At 42.2% G+C, this 21,202-nt stretch overlaps 1 protein-coding gene across 2 annotated transcripts in view; it reads right to left on the bottom strand.

Moving 5' to 3' along the window:
* The window catches only part of LOC122565244 (tight junction protein ZO-3-like), a 91,619-nt gene that overhangs the window by 69,072 nt on the left and 1,345 nt on the right, over positions 1-21,202 (bottom strand). The window contains exon 2 of one of the 2 annotated variants that reach the window (XM_043721011.1): positions 7,208-7,321. The exons of the other annotated variant lie outside the window; for it this stretch is intronic. Coding sequence (XP_043576946.1) covers positions 7,208-7,231 — 24 coding nt within the window. The 5' untranslated portion in view covers positions 7,232-7,321. The remainder of the gene's footprint in view (positions 1-7,207; positions 7,322-21,202) is intronic. 2 annotated transcript variants of the gene reach the window in all.

Here is a 21,202-nt window from a genome sequence, read left to right as displayed (position 1 = left end):
GGAGATGGAAAGCGAAGGAATCATCAAACCAGTCCAGTTTGCAGAATGGGCAGCACCGGTCGTACCGATTGTGAATCTTGATGGGTTGATTTACCTTTGTGGGGACTTAAAGAATGGTAAACTGCTTTTTGCAGCTGGATAAATATGCAATCTGTTGCTTAGAGGATTTATATGCAAAGCTGGCGAGGACTGTCCTTCACGAAGCTGGACATGAGCCATGAGCACTTGCAATTGCAGTGAGATGAGGATTCCTGGAAGTATGCTATAATGAATACTCATAAGGGTTTGTACCAATTTACAAGACTGCCATTTGGGGTATCATCAGCCTGTGCAATTTTACAGCAGAGTTGAGAATATTTTACAAAGTCTACCCCTGGTTGCTATTTATCTAGATAACGTGTTAATAACAAGGAAGACCAATAAGGAACATTCAGAACTTGGACATATCCGTAAATATTTCTCCCAGGCAGGCATGTATCTTAGAAGGGGAAAATGTGTGTTCCAGGCACCCAAGTGGCTCACGTGGGCTAAACACAGGATTATGCCTGTTGGAAGATAAAGTGAAGGTGATCAAAGCTACCCAGCTCCCACATCTGTACCAAAGCTCAATTCTTTCCTGAGGCTGGTGAATTATTAGGGAAAGTAGAAACCTAACCTGGCTTCCATCCTTGAACCTTCGCATCAACTCTTAAAGGGTCAGCCTTGGAAATAATCAAGTAGCCAAGCCATAGCTTGAAGGCATATTATGATTCTAAGTGAGATCTGGTATTGACACGTGATGCCTTCCTGTATGGCATCAACGTAGAATCAGCTTATAGACTGTCCAATGGAGAGGAACGCTCAATAGCCTATGCATCTAGAACTAATGCAGAGCATAAATATACTCAGATAAGGAAGGTTTGGAGGCCATATTTGGAATAAATACCTTTACAAAGTAGACCTAGCGTGGTCTATGTTAAAGAGGACAAGGCATTGTCACCCATAGCTTCAGGCCAAATTCAGTGATAGGCGCTCTAAATACTAAGTATGCAAATTTATAAGCTGAAACACCAACCAGGAGGCTAAATAGCATATGTGGATGCATTGAACCACCTCCTACTGGCAGTACACCACCAGTGAAACAGCAGGTACTGGAAGAGTCATTCTTGTTTTTAAAGTTTCAGCACATGCTTCCAGTCACAGCTGATAATCTCAGTCTTCGGATTTAGAAAGATCCCATCCTGGAGAAACTGACCCATCTGGTAGTGATGGGGGAAACCAAAGGGCCATCACAACAAGAATGAACCTTTTTGGATCTGGAAAGACCAGATCACAGTAGAGGACCACATCTTATGTGGAGCATGACTTATTATCCAGAGCAAAGGTTGCCACCAGATACCGGCTGAACTCCATCAGGATTGTCAGGGCTTTTCCAAAATTAAGATGTTGTCGAAGTTGCATCCAGGATTGGATGCAAACATAGCAGTGTTGGTGGGATCCATAATGCCAATAAGGACAAAAATTATCAGTAGCTCCCCACATTCAAGGGAAGGCTGGGTAAACCCTGGACTTGGTTATATGTTGACTGTGCAAGTCCTTCCATGGGCTCAATGTTCTCATTGTGGATGCCCATTAAAAGTGGTTGGGTGTGCATAGAGTTCATCAAACACAGGGACGATAGAAAAACTGTGCACATCTTTTACAATACACTGACTCCTGGAAGTGTTGGCCATCATTTACCAGCAAGAAATTTGAGTATTTCCTAAAGTTGAATAGTAATCAACATATAATGACAGCTCCATACCATCCATCATCTGATGTTCTAGCAGAAATGGCAGTCCAAATTTTGATGGCAGGTTTAAATAAACATCCTACAGCTTCACTAAATATTGGACCACAGCTCATGCAACTACAGGGATAGCTCCAGCAGAGTTATTGATAGGGAGAAGTCTCTGCATCAGGTTGAATCTGATCTTCCTGGACCTGAGCGGGAGGGTGAAATGGCATTAGGAATGCCAGCACTGGGCACAAAATGAGAAAGACAGTTTACTCCAGGGGACAAGTTGGTATTGGAACCACAGGAATGGGTCTGCATGGGTAAGAGGCATAGTCGACATGAGGTCAGATCCAGTGATATAGAGTTCAGGTAGGTGTGATAGTCTTGAACAAACATGTGGACTATAAGCTGTAAACTCGCGACCAGTATATGAACAAAACATGCCCAGCTCCTTAATAGCTTTTCAAACTGTTCCAGAACCCATGGATTCTCCCTCTCTGTCAAGCATTGAATATACCTCAGATTTTGAGATGAACACAGCAGATGTCACTGTCTTAAGGCCTTTACAACCTGAAGAAGAGAATGAATTTCTTCTGAGGCATTCCAGGAGCAAGAGGTGAACTACAGTGCTTTATATACCATCTGTATCAGAGGCAGAGTTGGAGAAATCAGACTCAGTGCTAAAATGCTCCAGTGGAGCTACAAAAAAAACCCAGCATATGTCCTTGGATTTATAGGGGAAGGGATGTAGAGATTGTAATGAGATCAGCCAGGTGGGCCTCATAGAATATGAGTTCACTCATTAAGGGTGTTAATCTGGTCCAATCAAGGACCCCTGGTTGATGGATATAAATAGGAGCAATTTAGTTCCTACCCTCCCCTTCACTGTTTTGATCACACAGCACTGCCCTTTGATGTGAAGGGCAGTGTTTGTCACTGGCCACCCGGGTGTTTTCCTATCTTCCTGGTGGTGGAAATTGAATAAAGATTCATGCACTTTGTGTTTTTCACTATGTCTCACACCTGCACACACACACTATGGGTGCTGGGGGAAAAAAAATAAGCACTACTGCACTTAGGTGGTAGTGTGGGGGGTAAATTTTAAAAAAAAATAAATAGGAGCATCTGCGGTTCTGTTCACTCTGAGAACTGGCTCTGAGGAAGATGGATCAATGTCAAGGACTTTCTATGTGTAAATAAATAATGACTTGGTGATGTGATAGTGGCCTCTGTGGAGTTATTTCAGGTGACTCTCAGACTGACTTCTGCTCCAGCAGACAACATGTTCTGCGATTTATGATAAAATGAGACATTTTTATAAAACTAGCAGCTTTAATTAATCTAATGCATAGGATGATCAATTATAAACCAACGTTTTTTTTGAAAGTGGGACGGTCGCCAAATTCTTCTCAACTCCAGGCAAGTCTTTCAAAAATTTGATGCTGATAGATAGCAACCCAGAGTGTGAAGGCAACTTAGCTGCAGTTTCCAACTGAAGCCATCAGCCCACAACCCATCCCCAATGTGTATTGCTATAGGCCTGCTAGCAACACCCAACCTCTTAATCTCAATTTGATGTGAACTCTGATTCCAATCAGCCACTGACCAGCAAGCACACATGTTTAGCAGCTTCCAGTAAACTGCTGGGTTCAGCTGAGGAGAACGCCCTGCACTTCTTCGAAGAATAGCAACAACAGCCTGCATTTGTATAGCACCTTTAACATAAATTTCTCAACACACTGATAGGAGTTTAACTAGCTTAATCAGCTAACTGAGTCTGCACCAACTAAAATACTACTCTAAATCTACATGAGTCTCATCTCCCAGAACTTAACCCAAAGTCTTGAATGTTGTGGCATTTCAAGTGTTTATCCAAGTACTTTTTAGAGGTTTCTCTATTCAACTACCCTCCTAGGCATTGCATTCCAGATTCCCACCAAGCTCTGGGTGAAAAATGCTTTCCTCAAGTCCCCTCTAAACCTCTGCCTTTCATTATAAAAGTGTGCTCCCTTGTTCTTGAACTTCAACTAAAGGGAATAGCTGCTTTGTTTCCAACCTGTCCATGCCCCTCGTAACTTATACACCTTAATCAGGTGCCCTGTCAGCTATCTCTGTTCTAAAATAACCTGAGCTTATCCAGCCTCTCTTCATTGCTGAACTGCTCCATTCCAGGCAACATCCTGGTGAATCTCTTTTGCACCTGTCCAGTGTGATCACATCTTTCTTATAGTGTGACAACGAGAGTGGCACACAGTACTCCAGCTGTGGCCTAACCAAAGTCCTGAACAGCTCCAACAAAACCTTTTGCCCTTGTACTCTGTACCACGACTGATAAAGACAGTTGTCCCATCTCTTAACTATTCCATTGACTTGTTCTGCTGCCTTCAGGGATTTGAGGACAAACACTCCAAATTTCCTCTGTTCCTCTGAGCGTCCTTCCCTCTATTGAGTACTCCCTTGTCTTCTAATGTCTTCCACAGTGCATCAGCTCACACCTACCAGTGGGTAAATCCAGCTGTCACTGATCTGCCTATCTGACCTGTCCGTCCATATCCTCATGTAACCTAAGTCCTTCTTCCTCACTGTCAACTGCCCGGTCAATCTTTGTGTCATCCTTCCTATGAACTTACTTATCATCCACCAAAATGTTCTCCAATATTATTTACACATATCATGAACAATAGCTCTGATCCCTGTGGTAATCCACTGCTCACCAGCCTGTAGTCACACAAACCAGCTGGATCTCAAACAACGACATGACTGAATACAGTAAAGAGATTGAGTGCTTAGCAGCATGGTGTTAAGACAACAGTCTCTCCATCAACATCAGCAAAACGAAGGAGGTGATCATTGACTTCAGGAAATGGGGTGGCAGGCATGCCCTTGTCTGTATCAATGGTGCTGAGATGGAGATGGTTGAGGGTGTCACGTTCTTTGAAGTGATGGTCACCACAATCTATCCTGGTCCACCCATGTTAACTCAATAGTCAAGGAAGCACAACAATGTCTTTACTTCTCAGGAGGCCAAGGAAATTCGGCATAGATGCACTATAGAAAGCATCCTATCTGGATGCATCCAAGTGTGGTTTAGCAACTGCTCTTCACAAGGCAGTAAGAAACCACAGACAGTCATGAATGCAGCACAGTCCATCATGCAAACCAGCCTTCCATCCACTGACTCCATCTGTCCTTTCCATTGCCTTGGGTAAGACCCCTCCCACACCGGTTATACTCTCTTCCACCCTCTTCTGTGAGCTAAAGCATAAACGTTAGCATATACTTATGAATTGATTTAAGGACAGCTTCTTACCTTCTTATTAGACTAGTGAATGGGCCTCTCAAATTTTAATTTTAATCTTGATCTCCTTCTCTGCGCACCCTCTCTGCAGGCATACCATTTTTTTTTACTTGTTCCATTCTATTACTCTAATGCACTTTGTATTGTATGATCTGCCAGTACTACGCACAAAACAAATCTTTTCATTGTAACTACGTTCATGTGACAACAATAAATCAGATCAAATCAAATCAAATCACCTAAGGGGCAATGTTTTACGCAGAGGATGGTATGTGTATGGAATGGGCTGCCAGAGGATGTGGTGGAAGCTGGTACAATTGCAACATTTAAAAGGCATTTGGATGGTAAAATGAGTAGGAAGGGTTTGGAGGGATATGGGCCAGGTGCGGGCAGGTGGGACTAGATTGGGTTGGGATATCTGGTCGGCATGGACGAGTTGGACCGAAGGGTCTGTTTCCGTGCTGTAGATCTCTATGACTCTATAAATCAAACACCCTTCTCCACCACATTCTGTCTCCTACCACAAAGTCAACTTTGGATTGAACTTTCCAAGTTACCTTGGATGCCATGTGCTTTTACCTTCTTTACAGTCTCCCACTTGGGACCTTATCAAAAGTTTTGCTAAAATCCATGCAAACTATGTCAACTGCACTACACTGACCCATACACCTGGTCACCTCCTTTAAAAATTCAATTAAATTTGTAAGACATGGCCTCCCTCTGATAAAGTTATGTTGACAATCTCTGATCAAACCTTGCTCGTAGAATCCTTACAATGTGGAAGTAGACCATTCAGCCCACAAATCCACACTGATCCTTCAAACAGCACTCCACCCGGATCTGTTCTCTCTTATCCTATCCCTGTAACCTGCCATTTCCCATGGCTAATCCAAATAGCCTCTACAAACTTGGACACTATGGGCAATTTGGCATGGCCAATCCACATCACCAGCAAATCTTTGGACAGTGGGAGGAAACCGCAGGAAACCCATGCAGATATGAGGAAAATGTGCAAACTCGGCACAGTCGCTGGAAGGTGGGAGTGAACCTGGTTCCTTGGCACTGCGTGGCAGCAATGCTAACCACTGAGACACCATGTCTCTCTAAGTGAAGGTCAATTCTTTCCTTCAGAATTTTCTCCAACACTTCTCCCTATCATCGCGAAGGAGGACGGAAGAGAGAGAGGGATGTAAAGGTAGAGATTTAGGGAGAAAAAGCGAAACATAAAGGCCTCAGGAGGCAAAGGCAGGGCTGGCATTCATTAAGTAGAAGAAGTTAGGTTTCCTTAACATAAAACAGAATGGGTAGAACAGAGCATGCTCAGAAGGCTATAAGGTTGAAAGAGGTTACAGAGATAGGGATGATGAGCACAGAGTTAGGGATGATGAGGTCACAGATGGATTTGAGCACAAAATTGATCAGTTTAAATTTGATTTCTTAATGAGGCAAGACCTAATGTAGGTCAGCAAACATAGGGTGATGGATGAAGGCCTTGGCGCAAAGTGATGATGTGGATGGTAGGGTTTTGAGTTGAGGTTTACGGAGAGCAATAGATGAGAGAACATTGGAACAGATGATCATGGGAAGGAACAAAGCGTGTGTGAGGGTTTCAGTGAAAAGTGGGTACAGATCATTATTGTACAGGTGGAATCAGACTGCCTTGATGATACAGAAACTATGCTCAGTAGCTCCAATCAGCTTCAAATACAATGTTAAGGTTACAAACAGTCTGGATCAGTTTGAGATAGTATGAAAGCCACGAGATCCTGCCCTGAGCAGGCAAATAGAAGCACAGTCAAACACCTCAGCTCAAAGATGGCACTCCCCATCAATGCAGCACCATTCAAACACCAAGATCCATTTCATTGAGTATGATCTTACTTCTCTTTGTACAGATCCAGTCCTCTCTGAGCTTTTTGATGATGCATTGAAACCCTCTCCACTCTTTTCTGTCTATCTTTTACTTTTATTTCACAAACAAAGCCTTCTGTGCTCTGTCAGGTTGGCACGTAAAGTCATTTTAACACAGTCACTAGACAGCAGAGATTTGTGTATCTATCAAGGTGAGTTAATAGGTTGTATCATTCTGATTTAAGCCTGTAGTCCCTGCAGTGTCCAGCTTCAACCGGTATAATATATTCAGTTACACTTACCGGATCCTGAAATCTGACAGCCATTTTGCAATTATCTTCTCATATTTCCTGATTTGGTTTCTCTCTGTCCTCCTGATTGCGTTTCCCAATTTTCGGGCAACTCTTTTGCCACTCCTGTGTTTGAAGAGGGTGGAGATTGTGCTTGAGGTGTAAACAGTAGTTCCTGGTTAAAGAATGTGCAGCAAATTCCACGCTGGTAAGTTACACCTGCACCTTTAACCACAAAGTAGTGAAACCTGCTGAGCTGACAAGCCACAGCCTACCTCTGCCCCCGCCCAGTGATGTCACGGCAACTGTACAACTTCAGGTAAACACAGCTATTGTTTTGGGTTTTGAAATTTGAGGCCTATTATACATTCTGCACCAGGGCCCTCAATTTACTCAACATTCCAAAATTACAGACATAAATCCAGAAACATAATCACATCGATGAACTGAGCATCTGGAAAGGATCTTAGCCCAGAGGAACTATAAAGATCATCAAACATTAACCGGTTGGTATGGGGGAAGGTGCCCCTTGCATATCAAGATTGATGTAGACGTGCCATAATTCTCTACACACACAGAGTCGTGTTACTAAACTGGATCATTTCCGTTTGTTTCTACTGGCCTCAGTTCTCAGTGCTGGATTCACCTGTTCAAACTCTAGGATAGCTTCCTGTAACACAGGTCAACAGGTGTATGCATTCATTTAAACACAGATCTGCTGCTGAAAAGGACTCTTGTCCAGAGTTGGTAGTGTCCATACCTTTGAGCAAGGAGGCACAGGTTTGAGTCCCACTTGTTTCAGAGGTGTACAACAACATCTCTGAACAGGTTGATCAGAAACTATTTCTGTTCCTGAAATTGATGCCTTTACCTCTGTAAATAACTATTCCAATGCATTTCAGTCAGCCTCCAGTTTCCATCCAAAACTCTGCTGTGCCCACATTCACCCATTAACCCTATTCCTGCCAATGAATGTTGGACTTTGGTTGTCATGTATCAATATAAAATGACTCATTCTTGTTTTCAACTCTTTCCATGATGTAGACCCTCCATATATCTGCAACTCCCTCCCAAAACCAATAGTTATATGGCAACTAGGGGTTGATTTGCTTAGTTGGCTAGATAGCTGGTTTGTGACGTCAAGTAACACACCATAGGTTTAATTATTACATTGGCTGAGGTTACCATAAAGGCCCTCCTTCTCAACTTCTCCCTTTCTTGAGGTGTAGCTACTACCAGTCAGCTCTCTCTTAAGAGACAGCGGCACTCTGGGACTATAATGACCTCTGTGTGATACAGCCTAAAGGTGGAGAAAGAAAAAGTGAGAAGCAAGAATCTGCATTTATATAGGAACATAGGATGAGAAGTAAACCCTTTACTTTCTTCCTATGAATCTGATCTGCCAGTCAATGAGAACACGGTTGATCCACGCATAACTCCCTATATATCATCTATGTCCTATATTAGTTTGGAAATCAAAAATCTTCCAAATCTCGGATTTAAAATGAACAATGACCTAGTGTTAGCTGCTATTTACGGAAGAACATTTCAAATTTCTACCACTCTTTCTGTGATTCCTAATTTTACTCCAAAAATGTATGGCTCTAATTTTAAATGATTGTATGTCTTCCAGATCTAGACTTGTAAACTAGTAGAAATAATTTCTCCTTATCTATTCCCCTTAATGTATGTATCGAGAATTTTGCACAAATCACCCCATAATCTTCTAAATTCCAAGGAATAAAAATCTAGTTTATGCAATTGTAATTTAATCCTTGGAATCTAGGTATCATTTTGGTAAATCTACACCGCACTCTCTCCAAGGCCATGATATCTTTCCTAAAGTGCAATGCCCAGAGTTAAACATTGGGCTCCTGGAATGGTCTAATACAGCTTTGTAAACTGCAGCATTACTTCTAAATCCTTGAATTATTGTCGTTCAAATATAAAACCCTATGTTCCATTAGCCATTTTGGTTATTATCTTTGCCTGGCCACTTCAATTACTTGAATGCTTAAGTCTCTTCGGACCTCCTAAACTTTCATCACTTAAAAAGTGCTCCTTCTGTTCTGTTTTAGATTCTTTAATTAACTTTACACTTGTTTTCATTTAAATTAAGTTCTGACTTTTTTTGTCACTCACGATGATTTACTAAAATTTAGGTAGACTACAGTAACACAGTGAGATCAATACCTTGCACCTTTGGTTCCTGGGTTCATATCCAGTTCATATAATGAATTGTCAGCTGTCTACAGTTTGTAGTAAGAAATAAAGTTTAGCTAGTCTCATTTCCCAGTAGATAGTACACTAAATATCCAAATGTTGACATTTATTGATAATCTGGCTCAGAGGTGGACAGATAGCTGGACTGACCTGCCTGTCCTGAGCAGGAGTTTTGATGAAACTAGACCAGTCATTAGCCTAGAGTCTGTGAAATCTATAGTTTTGATCTGTAACCAAAATTGTGTTATTTGACCCACACTGAAATAACAGTAGAGCTGTCTTTGGGCTATGGTGAGGGAAATATTCACCTGGGCACCCATTCCTGACCTTAATCCAATGACGCCCTGCACTGGGTGTCCGGATGGTAGTGGGTACATGGTAGCCATCCCCCTATCCCTGTCATGGGTATCTCTGCAGTGTGTACATATGGAGAATTACCAGTTAGATGATGTACCAGAGGATAACATGACCATAATGAGCAATTTGGTTCAACTTCCAGGGATCAGGACACAGTCTGTCATTAGGGGAGACAGTTTGTGATGGGGAATGAAAACAATGTCTTCAGTCTACCCAAGATTTAGTTGAAGGAAATTTTTACTCATTTAAATTTGCCCATTCCTCCCCCCTCACCTCCGTCCAAGGCCCCAAATGATCCTTCCACATCTGGCAGAGATTTTCCTGCACATCTAAACACCTCATCGACTGTGTCCGATGCTCTCAATGTGGTCTCCTCTACATTGGGGAAATAGGGTGCCGACTAGCAGAATGTTTCATGGAACATTTCTGGGGAACACGCACTAAACAGCCCCACAGCCCTGTGGCAAGTCCTGGGCCTCCTCCACCATCAAATCCAAGCCACCCAACCCTGGAGGAAGAATGCCTCATCTTCTGCCTTGGGACCCTCCAACCACATGACATCAATGTCAACTTCACCAGTCTCCTCATCTCGCCTCCCCCACCTCATCCTAGATCCAACCCTTCAACTCGGCACCGCCCTCTTGAACTGTTCTACCTGTCCATCTTCCTTCCCAGCTATCCGCACCACCTTCCCCTCTGACTTATCACCCATCTGCATCGACCTATCACCTTCCCAGCTACCTTCCTCCCTACTCCACCCCCAATCTCCTATTTATCTCTCAGTCCCCTTCCCCTCCACATTACTGATGAAGAGCTAATGCCGAAACGTCAATTCTCCTGCTCCTTGGATGCTCCTGACCTGCTTTTCCAGCATCTGCAGTCCTCACTTTGTCCGAGATGTGCTGAATTTCAGGTGTGCTGTTGACAATTTAGGCAATGCAAGTAGCAAGGACTGTAAGGTAGAACTGGGTGTTGTCAGTGTATTTGGGAACATGACATTGTTTTTTCAGGTGATGTCATCAAGGGACAGCGTATAAATGAAAAATAACAGGAAGCCAGGATAACCGCAGTTCCTTTTTGTTCCCAATAGGGAAGGCTAAATACATTCTGCTATTCTATTCACCATCTTTCTGTTTCAGTTTTACTATCACTTACATCAGAATCTAAGATCTGAGTCCATCTGGTTCCATCAACTCCTGCTGTGTAACCTGGCAACAACCTGAAAGGATTTCCTAAAGTTGGGTATGGAACAAACCAATAGGAAAAAAAGGTGCATTGAGTATGTAAATGCAAAGACTGATTGCATACAAACATACAAACAAATGAATCAGGAACAGGAGTAGGGCTACTTGACTAATCAAGTCTGCTGCAGGAAAGAGAATTCCAAAGACGAGCAACCCTCTGAAAAATATTTCTCTTCACCTCCATCTTAAATGGAGTCTCCCATTGATGTGAATATATGCGCAAGCAAAATGAACTATAGGAACTCAAGATATTGAAGCAGAATTAGACCATTTGGTTCATTGAGTCTGTTCGATCATAGCTGATATGTTTCTTAACCCCATTCTTCTGCCTTCCCCCATAACCAGTGAGCCAATCCTCTGTACTTTGCGCCAAACACCATCAGCTTTTGTGTTATTTAGCAGCCTCCGTGTGGCACCTTGTCAAAGGCCTTCTAGAAATCCAAATAGATCACATTCACTGGCTCTCCTTTGTCTAACTTACTTGTTACCTCCTCAAAGAATTTTACCAGATTTGTCACGCATGCCCTCCTCTCATCGAAGCCCTATTTTACCACGCATTTCCAAGTAGTCTGTAATCTCATCCTTAATAATGGACCATAAAACCTTACCAACGATGGAAGTTGGTAACCAGCGTATAGTTTCCTATCTTCTGCCTCCCTACTTTTTTGAAAGGGTATTACATTATCCGTTAAAGAGTCATAGAATCATAGAGCATGGAAACAGACCCTTTGATCTAACTCGTTTGCACCGACCAGACTTCCCAATCTGACCTAGTCCCATTTGCCAGCATTTGGCCCATATCCTTTTAAACCCTTTCTATTCATATACCCATCCAGATACCTTTTAAATGTTGTAGTTGCCATCTCCTCTGACAGTTCATTCCATACACATATCACCCTCTTTGTGAAAAAGTTATCCCTCAGATCTTTCTCCTCTTACCTTAAACCTGTGCAACCTAGTTTTGGTCTCCCTCACCCTAGGAAAAAGACCTGGGTTATTCACCTTATCGATGCCCCAATGATTTTATAAACCTCTATAAGGTTACCTCTCAGCCTCTGACACTTCAGGGAAAAAAGCCTTAGTCTATTCAGCCTCTCTCTATAACTCAATGCAATTAAGTATTGGCAGCATCCTTGTAAATCTTTCCTGCACCTTCCCATGTTTTACAACATCCTTCCTATAGAAGAATGACCAGAATTGTATGCAGTATTCTCAAAGTGGCCTCACCAATGTGCTTTACAGCTGTAACATGATGTCCCAACTCCTATATTCAATGATGAAGGGCTTATGCTCGAAACTTCGATTCTCCTGCTCCTTGAATGCTGCCTGACTGGCTGTGCTTTTCCAGCACCACACTCTTCAACTTTTAAACTCAATGCACTGACCAGTGAAGGCAAGCAAGCAAAATGCTTTGTTCATCACCTTGTATACCTGTGACTCAATTTTCAAGGAACTATGCATCTGCACCTTTAGGTCTCTTTGTTTGGCAACACTCCCCAGGGCCCTACCATTAACTGTACATGTTCTGCCATGGTTTGCCTTACCAAAATATAGCCCTCCCTGACCCCAGAGATTCCTAAAGGGCTCCAGGCAACTGACTACTTCCATTCGGTCTGTTACTGTTACTGTATAATGGAGTAATTATAGACTGGTGAACCTGACATCATTGGTAGGGAAACTGCTGGAGAAGATATTGAGGGATAGGATATATTTATATTTGGAAGAAAACTGGCTTATCAATGATCGGCAACATGATTTTGTGCAGGGAAGGTGATGTCTTACCAACTTAATGTGAGGATGTTGATTGATGAGGGAAGGGCTGTAGGTGTTATATACATGGACTTCAGTAAGATGTTTGGTAAGGTTCCCTATGGTAGGCTGATGGAAAAAGTGAAGTCGTAAGGGGTCCAGGATGTACTAGCTAGATGGATAGAGAACTGGCTAGGCAGTAGGAGACAGAGAGTAGTAGTGGAAGGGAGTTTCTCAAAATGGAGAACTATGACCAGTGGTGTTTCACAGGGATCTTTGCTGGTACCACTGTTATTTGTGATATACATAAATGATCTAGAGGAAGGTATAGGTGGTCTGATTGGAAAGTTTGCAGATGACACTCAGATTGGTGGCGTAGGAGACAGTGAAGGGGACTGTCAGAGAATACAGCAGAGTATAGATAGATTGGAGAGTTGGGCAGGGAAATGGCAGATGGAGTTCAATCTGAGCAAATGCGAGGTAATGCATTTTGGAAGGTCCAATTCAAGAGCGAACTATATGGTAAATGGAAAAGCCCTGGGGAAAATTGATGTACAGAGAGATCTGTGGCACTGGAAAAGCACAGCAGGTCAGGCAGTATCCGAGGAGTAAGAGAATCGACGTTTCGGGCATAAGCCCTTCATCAGGAATAGTTTTGTGGTCTGTGAGCCCATTTATCTCTCAGCTCCTGGCCCACAAGCCTATTCCTGATGAAGGGCTTATGCCTGAAATGTCGATTCTCCTCTTCCTTGGATGCTGCCTGACCTGCTGTGCATTTCCAGCGCCACACTGTCAACTCTGATTTCCAGCATCTGCAGTCCTCACTTTCTCTTAGAACAGAGAGATCTGGCTGTTCAGGTCCATTGTACCCTGAAAGTGGCAATGCAGGTCGATAGAGTGGTCAAGAAGGCATACAACATACTTTCCTTCATTGGACAGAGTATTGAGTACAAGAGTAGGCAGCTCATGTCACAGTTTAATCGGACGTTTATCGACTACATTTGGAATACTGCGTACAGTTCTGGTTGCCACATTACCAAAAAGATGTGGATGCTTTGGAGAGGGTGTAGAGGAGGTTCACCAAAATGTTGAAAAATGTGTTGCTGGAAAAGCGCAGCAGGTCAGGCAGCATCCAAGGAGCAGGAGAATCGACGTTTTGGGCATAAGCCCTTCTTCAGGAATGAGGAGGGTGTGCCAAGCAGGCTAAGATAAAAGGTAGGGAGGAGGGACTCCCCCAAGTCCCTCCACCGTACCTTTTACCCTTCCCCCAAGTCCTGAAACATCGATTCTCCTGCTCCTTGGATGCTGCCTGACCTACTGCGCTTTTCCAGCAACACAGTTTTCAGCTCTGATCTCCAGCATCTGCAGTCCTCACTTTCACCAAAATGTTGCCTGGTATGGAGGATGCTAGCTATGAAGAGCGATTGATTAGATTAGGGTTATTTTCATTAGAAAGACGGAGGTTGAGGGGGGACCTGATTAAGGTCTACAAAATCATGAGAGGTATAGATAGGATGGATAGCAAGAAGATTTTTCCTAGAGTGGAGGACTCAATTACCAGGTGATGTGAGTTCAAGGTCAGAGGGGAAAAGTTTAAGAGAGATATGCGTGGAAAGTTCTTTAAGCAGAGGATGGTGAGTGCCTGGAACACATTGCCATCAGAAGTGGTAGAGGCGGGCACAATAGCATCATTTAAGATGTATCTAGACAGATACATGAATGGCAGGGAGCAGAGGCATACAGATCCTTAGCAAATAGGCAACAGTTTTAGATAGAGGATCTGGATTGGCACAGGCTTGGAGGGCCAAAAGGCTTTTTCCTTTGCTGTAATTTTCTTTGTTCTTTGTTCTTTGAGTCAAAATTCAGAAAGGACCACAGCATTTCTCTCCATCAGAGTGGGACAATTGGTTATCTGTAGCTTGAGGGTAACCATTCTACAAGCATGGGGTAGGGTGAGGAGGCAGGAATTTTGTGCACTTGGACCTTATAAAATGCGTAATAGCTGCTCAGCCACTTGTTAAACAGTTCTTCTGAATGCTAGATTCCATTGACATTGATAGAAAAAGAAATAAGAAAAGATATCTCCTGATTTACTCTGCCATTTAAACTCAACTACTTCATATTCTTCTGTTTAGTAACTCAGCACATCTTGTCATTTTGAACAGGATTATAGTGTTGTCTGTATCAACAACATATGAACTGTGCAGATTCAAATAAATGTTGTCCATCAGTTTTTAAAGGGCAGTTAGGTTTGGACAATAGATACTGACCTCACTGGCAAAGCCCTCATCCCATGAAGAATTGAGAGAAACCTCATGGAACCAAAAGCAAAATACTGCACATTAGAATTTCAAAATTGATTTTATGATTTACAATCTCTACAGTGCGGAAACAGGCCCTTTGGCCCATCAAGTCCACACCGACCCTCTGAAGAGTAACCCACCCAGACCCATTCCCCTACCCTATTATCTGATATTTACCCCTGACCAATGGGCAGTTTTCCATATTATTGGGTAGATGCTAGTGTTGTAACTGTACTAGAAGAGCTTGGCTAGGAGAGTGGCAAGTTCTGGAGCACAAGTCTTCAGTACTGTTGCTGGAATGTTGCCAGGAACCTTTGCAGTATGCAGTACTTCCAGCCATTTCTTAATATCATATGGAGTAAATCAAATTGGCTGAAGACTGGTGGAGGCCGAGATGGATCATCCACTCAGCAGTTCTGGCTGAAGACTGCTGTGAAAGCTTCAATCTTATCTTTTGCACTGATATGCTAGGCTCTTCCGTCATTGAGGATGGGGATATTTGTCGAGCCTCCTTCTTCTGTGAGTTGTTTAATCGTCCACCACCATTCATAACTGGATGTGGCAGGACTGCAGAGCTTACATCTAAGAACAGAAAATGCTGTAAATACTCAGTACGGCTAATGGCATCTGCAGAGAGACACAAATGCAACAGTTGGGATTCTCAAGGAGCTACAGGGTCAGGATCTGGCGAAGTTGGGACCCAATGTAGGCGAGCTTCAAAATCCACAGTCTCAAAGATCGTCTCAGGATCCAAATGACTCCAGACAGTTTCAAATGAATAATTCTTTATGCTCCTTTTGGAAAATGCCTGTTCCTGAATGTAGTTTTCAATTTCTTGACCTGATAATCCTGTTCATGTCAGCACACAGTTATCATGCTTACTGTGGAACTGAAATCTCTCTGCAGCTGTCTTGGAAACAGATGTTTGGGCTCAACTAGAACTGTCACAAGCGCTGGGACCTGACTTCGTTCTTTCAGGCTTCTGTTCACCTCATTCCACCTCTATGGCTTTTCTAGGAGCTGTCTGCTCCAATCGGCAGGGCAACAGCAGCTCCTAACATAGCTAACACCTGTCTTTATCACTGGCATCATGTGTCTACTCTACTCCTGGCAAGTTAAGTCAGTTACATTTAAAAATCACATCTTGACAGTGACTCAGAGTGATACTGGATTCCAACTGAGTGTTGAGATCATTGAAAATCCAACCCAATGTTTCAGGCTAATGACTTTTCACCGGAACTCAGAGTTCTTGTATTGCTGTATAATTAAGCTAGTATAATTGCCCTGTATGAATTTGTTTGTGCCATATTACATTGTGTTTAGTGCTCTGAATTTAGTCTGAAAATAATACTGTGCAGTGCCTAATACTTTACTGTGTTAAAGATGCTACGTAAGTGCAGGTTGTTGTAGTAATAAACTATATTTATATTCCTTTGCAGTAAAAGACTGTATTACTGTGTTGCAATATCGATTTTTAAAATGCTGTCATTGTAATTCAGAGGTGGTAGAGGTGGGCACATTTTATTGCTGACTGGCAGCATTTGTTGCCCATCCTTAACTGTCCTTGAGAAGATGGTAGTGAACTGCCATTGGTATTTTGGCAGCAGCAAGGCAACAAGCACAGAACCTCCACCACTCAATCAGAACTTGAGCCTTATTTAGAGGTGTGGCCTAAAATTCAGACTGCAATGTGCTTGTGCTGTAACACAGCATTGTATATTAGTGCTGTAATGTAGTGTGTTAGAGATGTAATGGGAGTGTTAATGATGAAGTGGAGCATTAGTGCTGTAACACAGTGTGCTATTTCTGCAGTGCAGTGTGTTACTGCTGTAAATCTGTATATTTGAGTAAATTTAAGGAGACAGACTGATTTTTAATTAGTAACGGGTTGAAGGATTATAAAGAGTAGGCAGGAAAGTGGATTTGAGGCCAAGGTGAGATCAGTCATGATCGTATTAAATAGTAGGCCAGGCTTAAGGGGCTGAATTGTCTACTCCTGCTCCTCGTCCTCATGTCTGAACAGCGCATTTGTGTATTAATACCGTGTTCTGTAATATATTGATAGTGCTGCAGAATTGTGCAGTTTTATAATGTGATGTGTTATAACAGTGTGTGTGTTAGTGCTCTAATGCTGTATATTTGTGCTCTAATCCAGTGTAATAGCACTGTAATGCAGTATATTAGTGTGACATAATGTGGCAGTACTGCAACTGTGTTAATGCAACAAACTGTGTTGGTGCAGCAATTCAGTCTAGTAGTGCCCTTTGTGCTGTACCAGTAGTTGAGTTGCAGCTTTTTCTATCAATGCCATTGGGTTAGGGATGAGGAACAGTCACTCATCCGCTATCCAATGATCACTGCTATTGGCTTGACTACAATAGACTTCGTAGTTAAATTAACAAGTGAAGAAAGCGTTTGGTATGCTTTCCTTTATTGGTCAGAGTATTGAGTACAGGAGTTGGGAGAGGCCACTGTTGGAATATTGCGTGCAGTTCTGGTCTCCTTCTTATCGGAAAGATGTTGTGAAACTTGAAAGGGTTCAGAAAAGTTTTACAAGGATGTCTCCAGGGTTGGAGGATCTGAGCTACAGGGAGAAGCTGAACAGGCTGGGGCTGTTTTCCCTGGAGCGTTGGAGGCTGAGGGGTGACCTTATAGAGGTTTACAAAATTATGAGGGGCATGGATAGGATAACTAGGCAAAGTCTTTTCCCTGGGGTGGGGGAGTCCAGAACTAGAGGGCATAGGTTTAGGGTGAGAGGGGAAAGATATAAAAGAGACCTAAGGGGCAACTTTTTCATGCAGAGGGTGGTACGTGTATGGAATGAGCTGCCAGAGGATGTGGTGGAGGCTGGTACAATTGCAACATTTAAGAGGCATTTGGATGGGTATATGAATAGGAAAGGTTTGGAGGGATATGGGCCGGATGCTGGCAGGTGGGACTAGATTAGGTTGGGATATCTGGTCGGCATGGACGGGTTGGACTGAAGGGTCTGTTTCCATGCTGTACATCTCTATGACTCTATAACATGAATCAGGGATAAACCAGCACCTTCTTGGTTTATGCAGATGGTAATCATGCCTTAGTGGTAACATTCTGAGTCAGTAGGTACTTGCTTAATTTCTCAGTCCAGAGACTTCAGCATAAACTGCAGGTTGGCACTTCAGTGCACGACTGTAGGAGTGCTGCAGTGGCTGAGATGCCATTTTTCAACTGGGACTTCAAGGTCCCGTTAATCCACTCAGTCCTGTTAACCTTCTCATCTTTCAAAGCAGACCTTGGCAGTTCTCTTCTGTGTCTTTTCCTGTATTTACCCCACAAATGATCAGTTAAAAAACAAGTCTGGGAGAGCTAATTTTTGGATCATGCTGTGAGCCAACTATCTGCCTTGTTTTTACAATGTCATAGTGACAATATTTCTAAAAATACTTAAACGGCTGCTAAGCACTTTGAAATATCATGTGTTTTGGAAAGGGCCTACACAAATGTAACTTTGTTTCTGTGATTGAGTCCACAATAAGCAGTGTAATTTATCTTTGAATATTTGGAGAGCTAAGAATACTAGACAAATCATAATCAAGGTCTGTAAAACTTTTAAACTGACTGTGAGACATTGTGGTGGGGAATTGACAGGTAATCCAGTCTTTTTCCAAAGTTTTAAACTTTACTATTTAAAGTGTAAAATAATAACTCCCTGCACTTACCAATCCAATTAGTGAAACAACACACATTACCAAACAGTGTTTCATTCAGTGTTTGAATTTAAATCAGTGAAATACTTGAATAATGCTAATCTTCTTTTAAAAATTCACAGAGTTTTCAGATAGCTGTGAAACTGAGTTTCTAGGCAGGGTAGCCAAGCAGAAACCTTTGAGCAGTCAAACTTGTTCAGCAGGAACAGCAGCATAGCTAAGTGGTTGGTAATTTCAGAGAACGATTCTTATGCCATTAGCTCTCACTTGCTGGTTTTGTTGCACCATTAGTCTTCTGCAATCTTATAGACCAAAAATTACTGTCAGCTGAACCTTCCACCTTGTTCACCGACTGGGACAGCTAATGCAGACAATCAGTTTAACCATGCTCTGCCAGATCAGAATAGCCACATCCAGCACTATACATCCTGCTCACATCTGGCAAAAACTTCTCAGTATTCCAGGATTGTCCCACAATGCAAAGATAATTCACAGTTTCTTTCCTTCACTGCAAATAACCTTTAAAGGAACTCTTTAATGTCTCCTCAATCCTTAAAAGCAAGAAAAATTATGCTCTTTATCACTAAGATTGAGACCATTCACTTAGTTACCACTAAGTTCAGATAGGTCACCAGGCTTAATATCCACTAATGTGTCTCTTGTCTTAACTTTGAAGTTGCACATTTCTCTAGCTTATCTTTCCTCATGGCTTCTTCAAGCTCACTTTGTCCTTGAGATTCATCTGTTTTTCCTTTGACGGTATTCAGACTTAATCCTTAATGACCCAACTTCATTTTGCACATGGTTTTCTTTCGTGTACTTTCCCTAACTTCTTCGAGTTTACTTTCAGCAGCCCACTCTTCAAAAGTCTGACCCATGACACTAGCTTTGTAAATTATCATGCCGTCGCCTCCCTTTTTTGCTGCAAAGTCCTTGAATATGCTGCTGTATCCCATATCTGTGCTTATTTTCTTGGGAACTCTATTGAAAGACTCCAATCAGGGTTCCACCCGCGTTACCTATAAAAATTACTTTTATGAACGTCGTAACTGATTACAATCCTATGTGATTGTAACATATGGTAAACCATCTCACCTTCGGCATTCTCCAACTTTATCCAAAAACAGTGTTAGTTTCCACATCCACGCTTGTGAGTCCCAGATCCACCTTACCACCACCTCACTGAAGCCCTCTACTATCTCTAAATTATCAGACAGCATGTATGGCTTTTAGTAATCAATAAGCAGGAACTTTCTCCAATTAGATATTATGAAAATTAGCACATTGTCCTCAGTCCTGACAGAAACTCAATTTTCTTACCACTGTCTCTAACTGGAAAACATCCGAGGCTGAATCAGACAGATAGCAACCTTGCCAATATGTGACCCTGAGGTGAACCTGGGCAACTATTCCATCATTAAGATCACCTAACTCTTTGTCTCCTGCATAGCCTGATGCTCAAACCTTCATCTGTGCCTCAGTTCATTAGACTCAAGGGTGAACATCAGATCAAAATTAGAGGAGCCCAGGTATCTCACAGGCCTGTATGATCACCTTCAGTGGGGTAGTCCTTATTCGTATGAAATTCTTTTCATCCATAATCCCTATTTTCGTGGATTTATGTTTGCTCCCAATTAGGTAATGCCTCAACTTTAATTCAAATTCCTTCATGATCTTGCTCTCCCTGTCATTGTAAATGTCTCCAGCCGAGTACACCCTGAGGGTTATCCATGTTCCTCCAAGTTTCATTTCACATCAGCTTCAAACCCAGTTGATCCATCATCAGCTGTCAAGGCCCTGAACTCAAGAATAGTTTCCCTCTTTCCTGTTTTAAAATCTACCTATTTGAGTTTTCACTTGCCTATTTCTCTTTAGGTGAGTTGGTATCAAATTTTGTTTGGTAACTCTTGTGAAATTTCTTGGGATGTTTTACAATGTTAAAGATTCAAAATATATACACAAGTTGTTATTTTCCCTATGGTATTCTGCTGCTTATGTTAAAAATAACACATCTATCCACCAATATGACCAATGGGAATTTTTCAGTCGTCATTGACTTGCTCAGACTAGCCATTGGAAATCATGGGACTTTGCAAGCAAATTATACAATGTGAGTGAAGTAAAACAGTGTCCATGATTTTATTGACTCACTGACAATTAAGGATTAGCAATTCAGTTTTTAGCCAATTTGGTGTTTGCCTGGGAAGGAAATTTACATGTGGTTGTGATCCCATGCATCTGCTCCCCTTGTCCTTCGAGGTGGTAGAGGTCAGAGGTATGGAAGGTGCTTTCGAAGGAGCCTTGGTGAATTCAGGTGTTTAATATTTACCTTGCATTTGAGTCCACAAAATCACAAAAATTGATACTAGTACAATGAAATATTACTAACTGCACATCATCTTCAAAAGCTTTGAAGATATTCTTACTCTGCAGTTTAATCAA

Source organism: Chiloscyllium plagiosum, chromosome 31, assembly GCF_004010195.1.
Source record: "Chiloscyllium plagiosum isolate BGI_BamShark_2017 chromosome 31, ASM401019v2, whole genome shotgun sequence".
Lineage (NCBI taxonomy): Eukaryota > Metazoa > Chordata > Chondrichthyes > Orectolobiformes > Hemiscylliidae > Chiloscyllium > Chiloscyllium plagiosum.
Note: the sequence above shows the minus strand (reverse complement) of the source record. Positions and strands in the feature narration are given on the sequence as shown.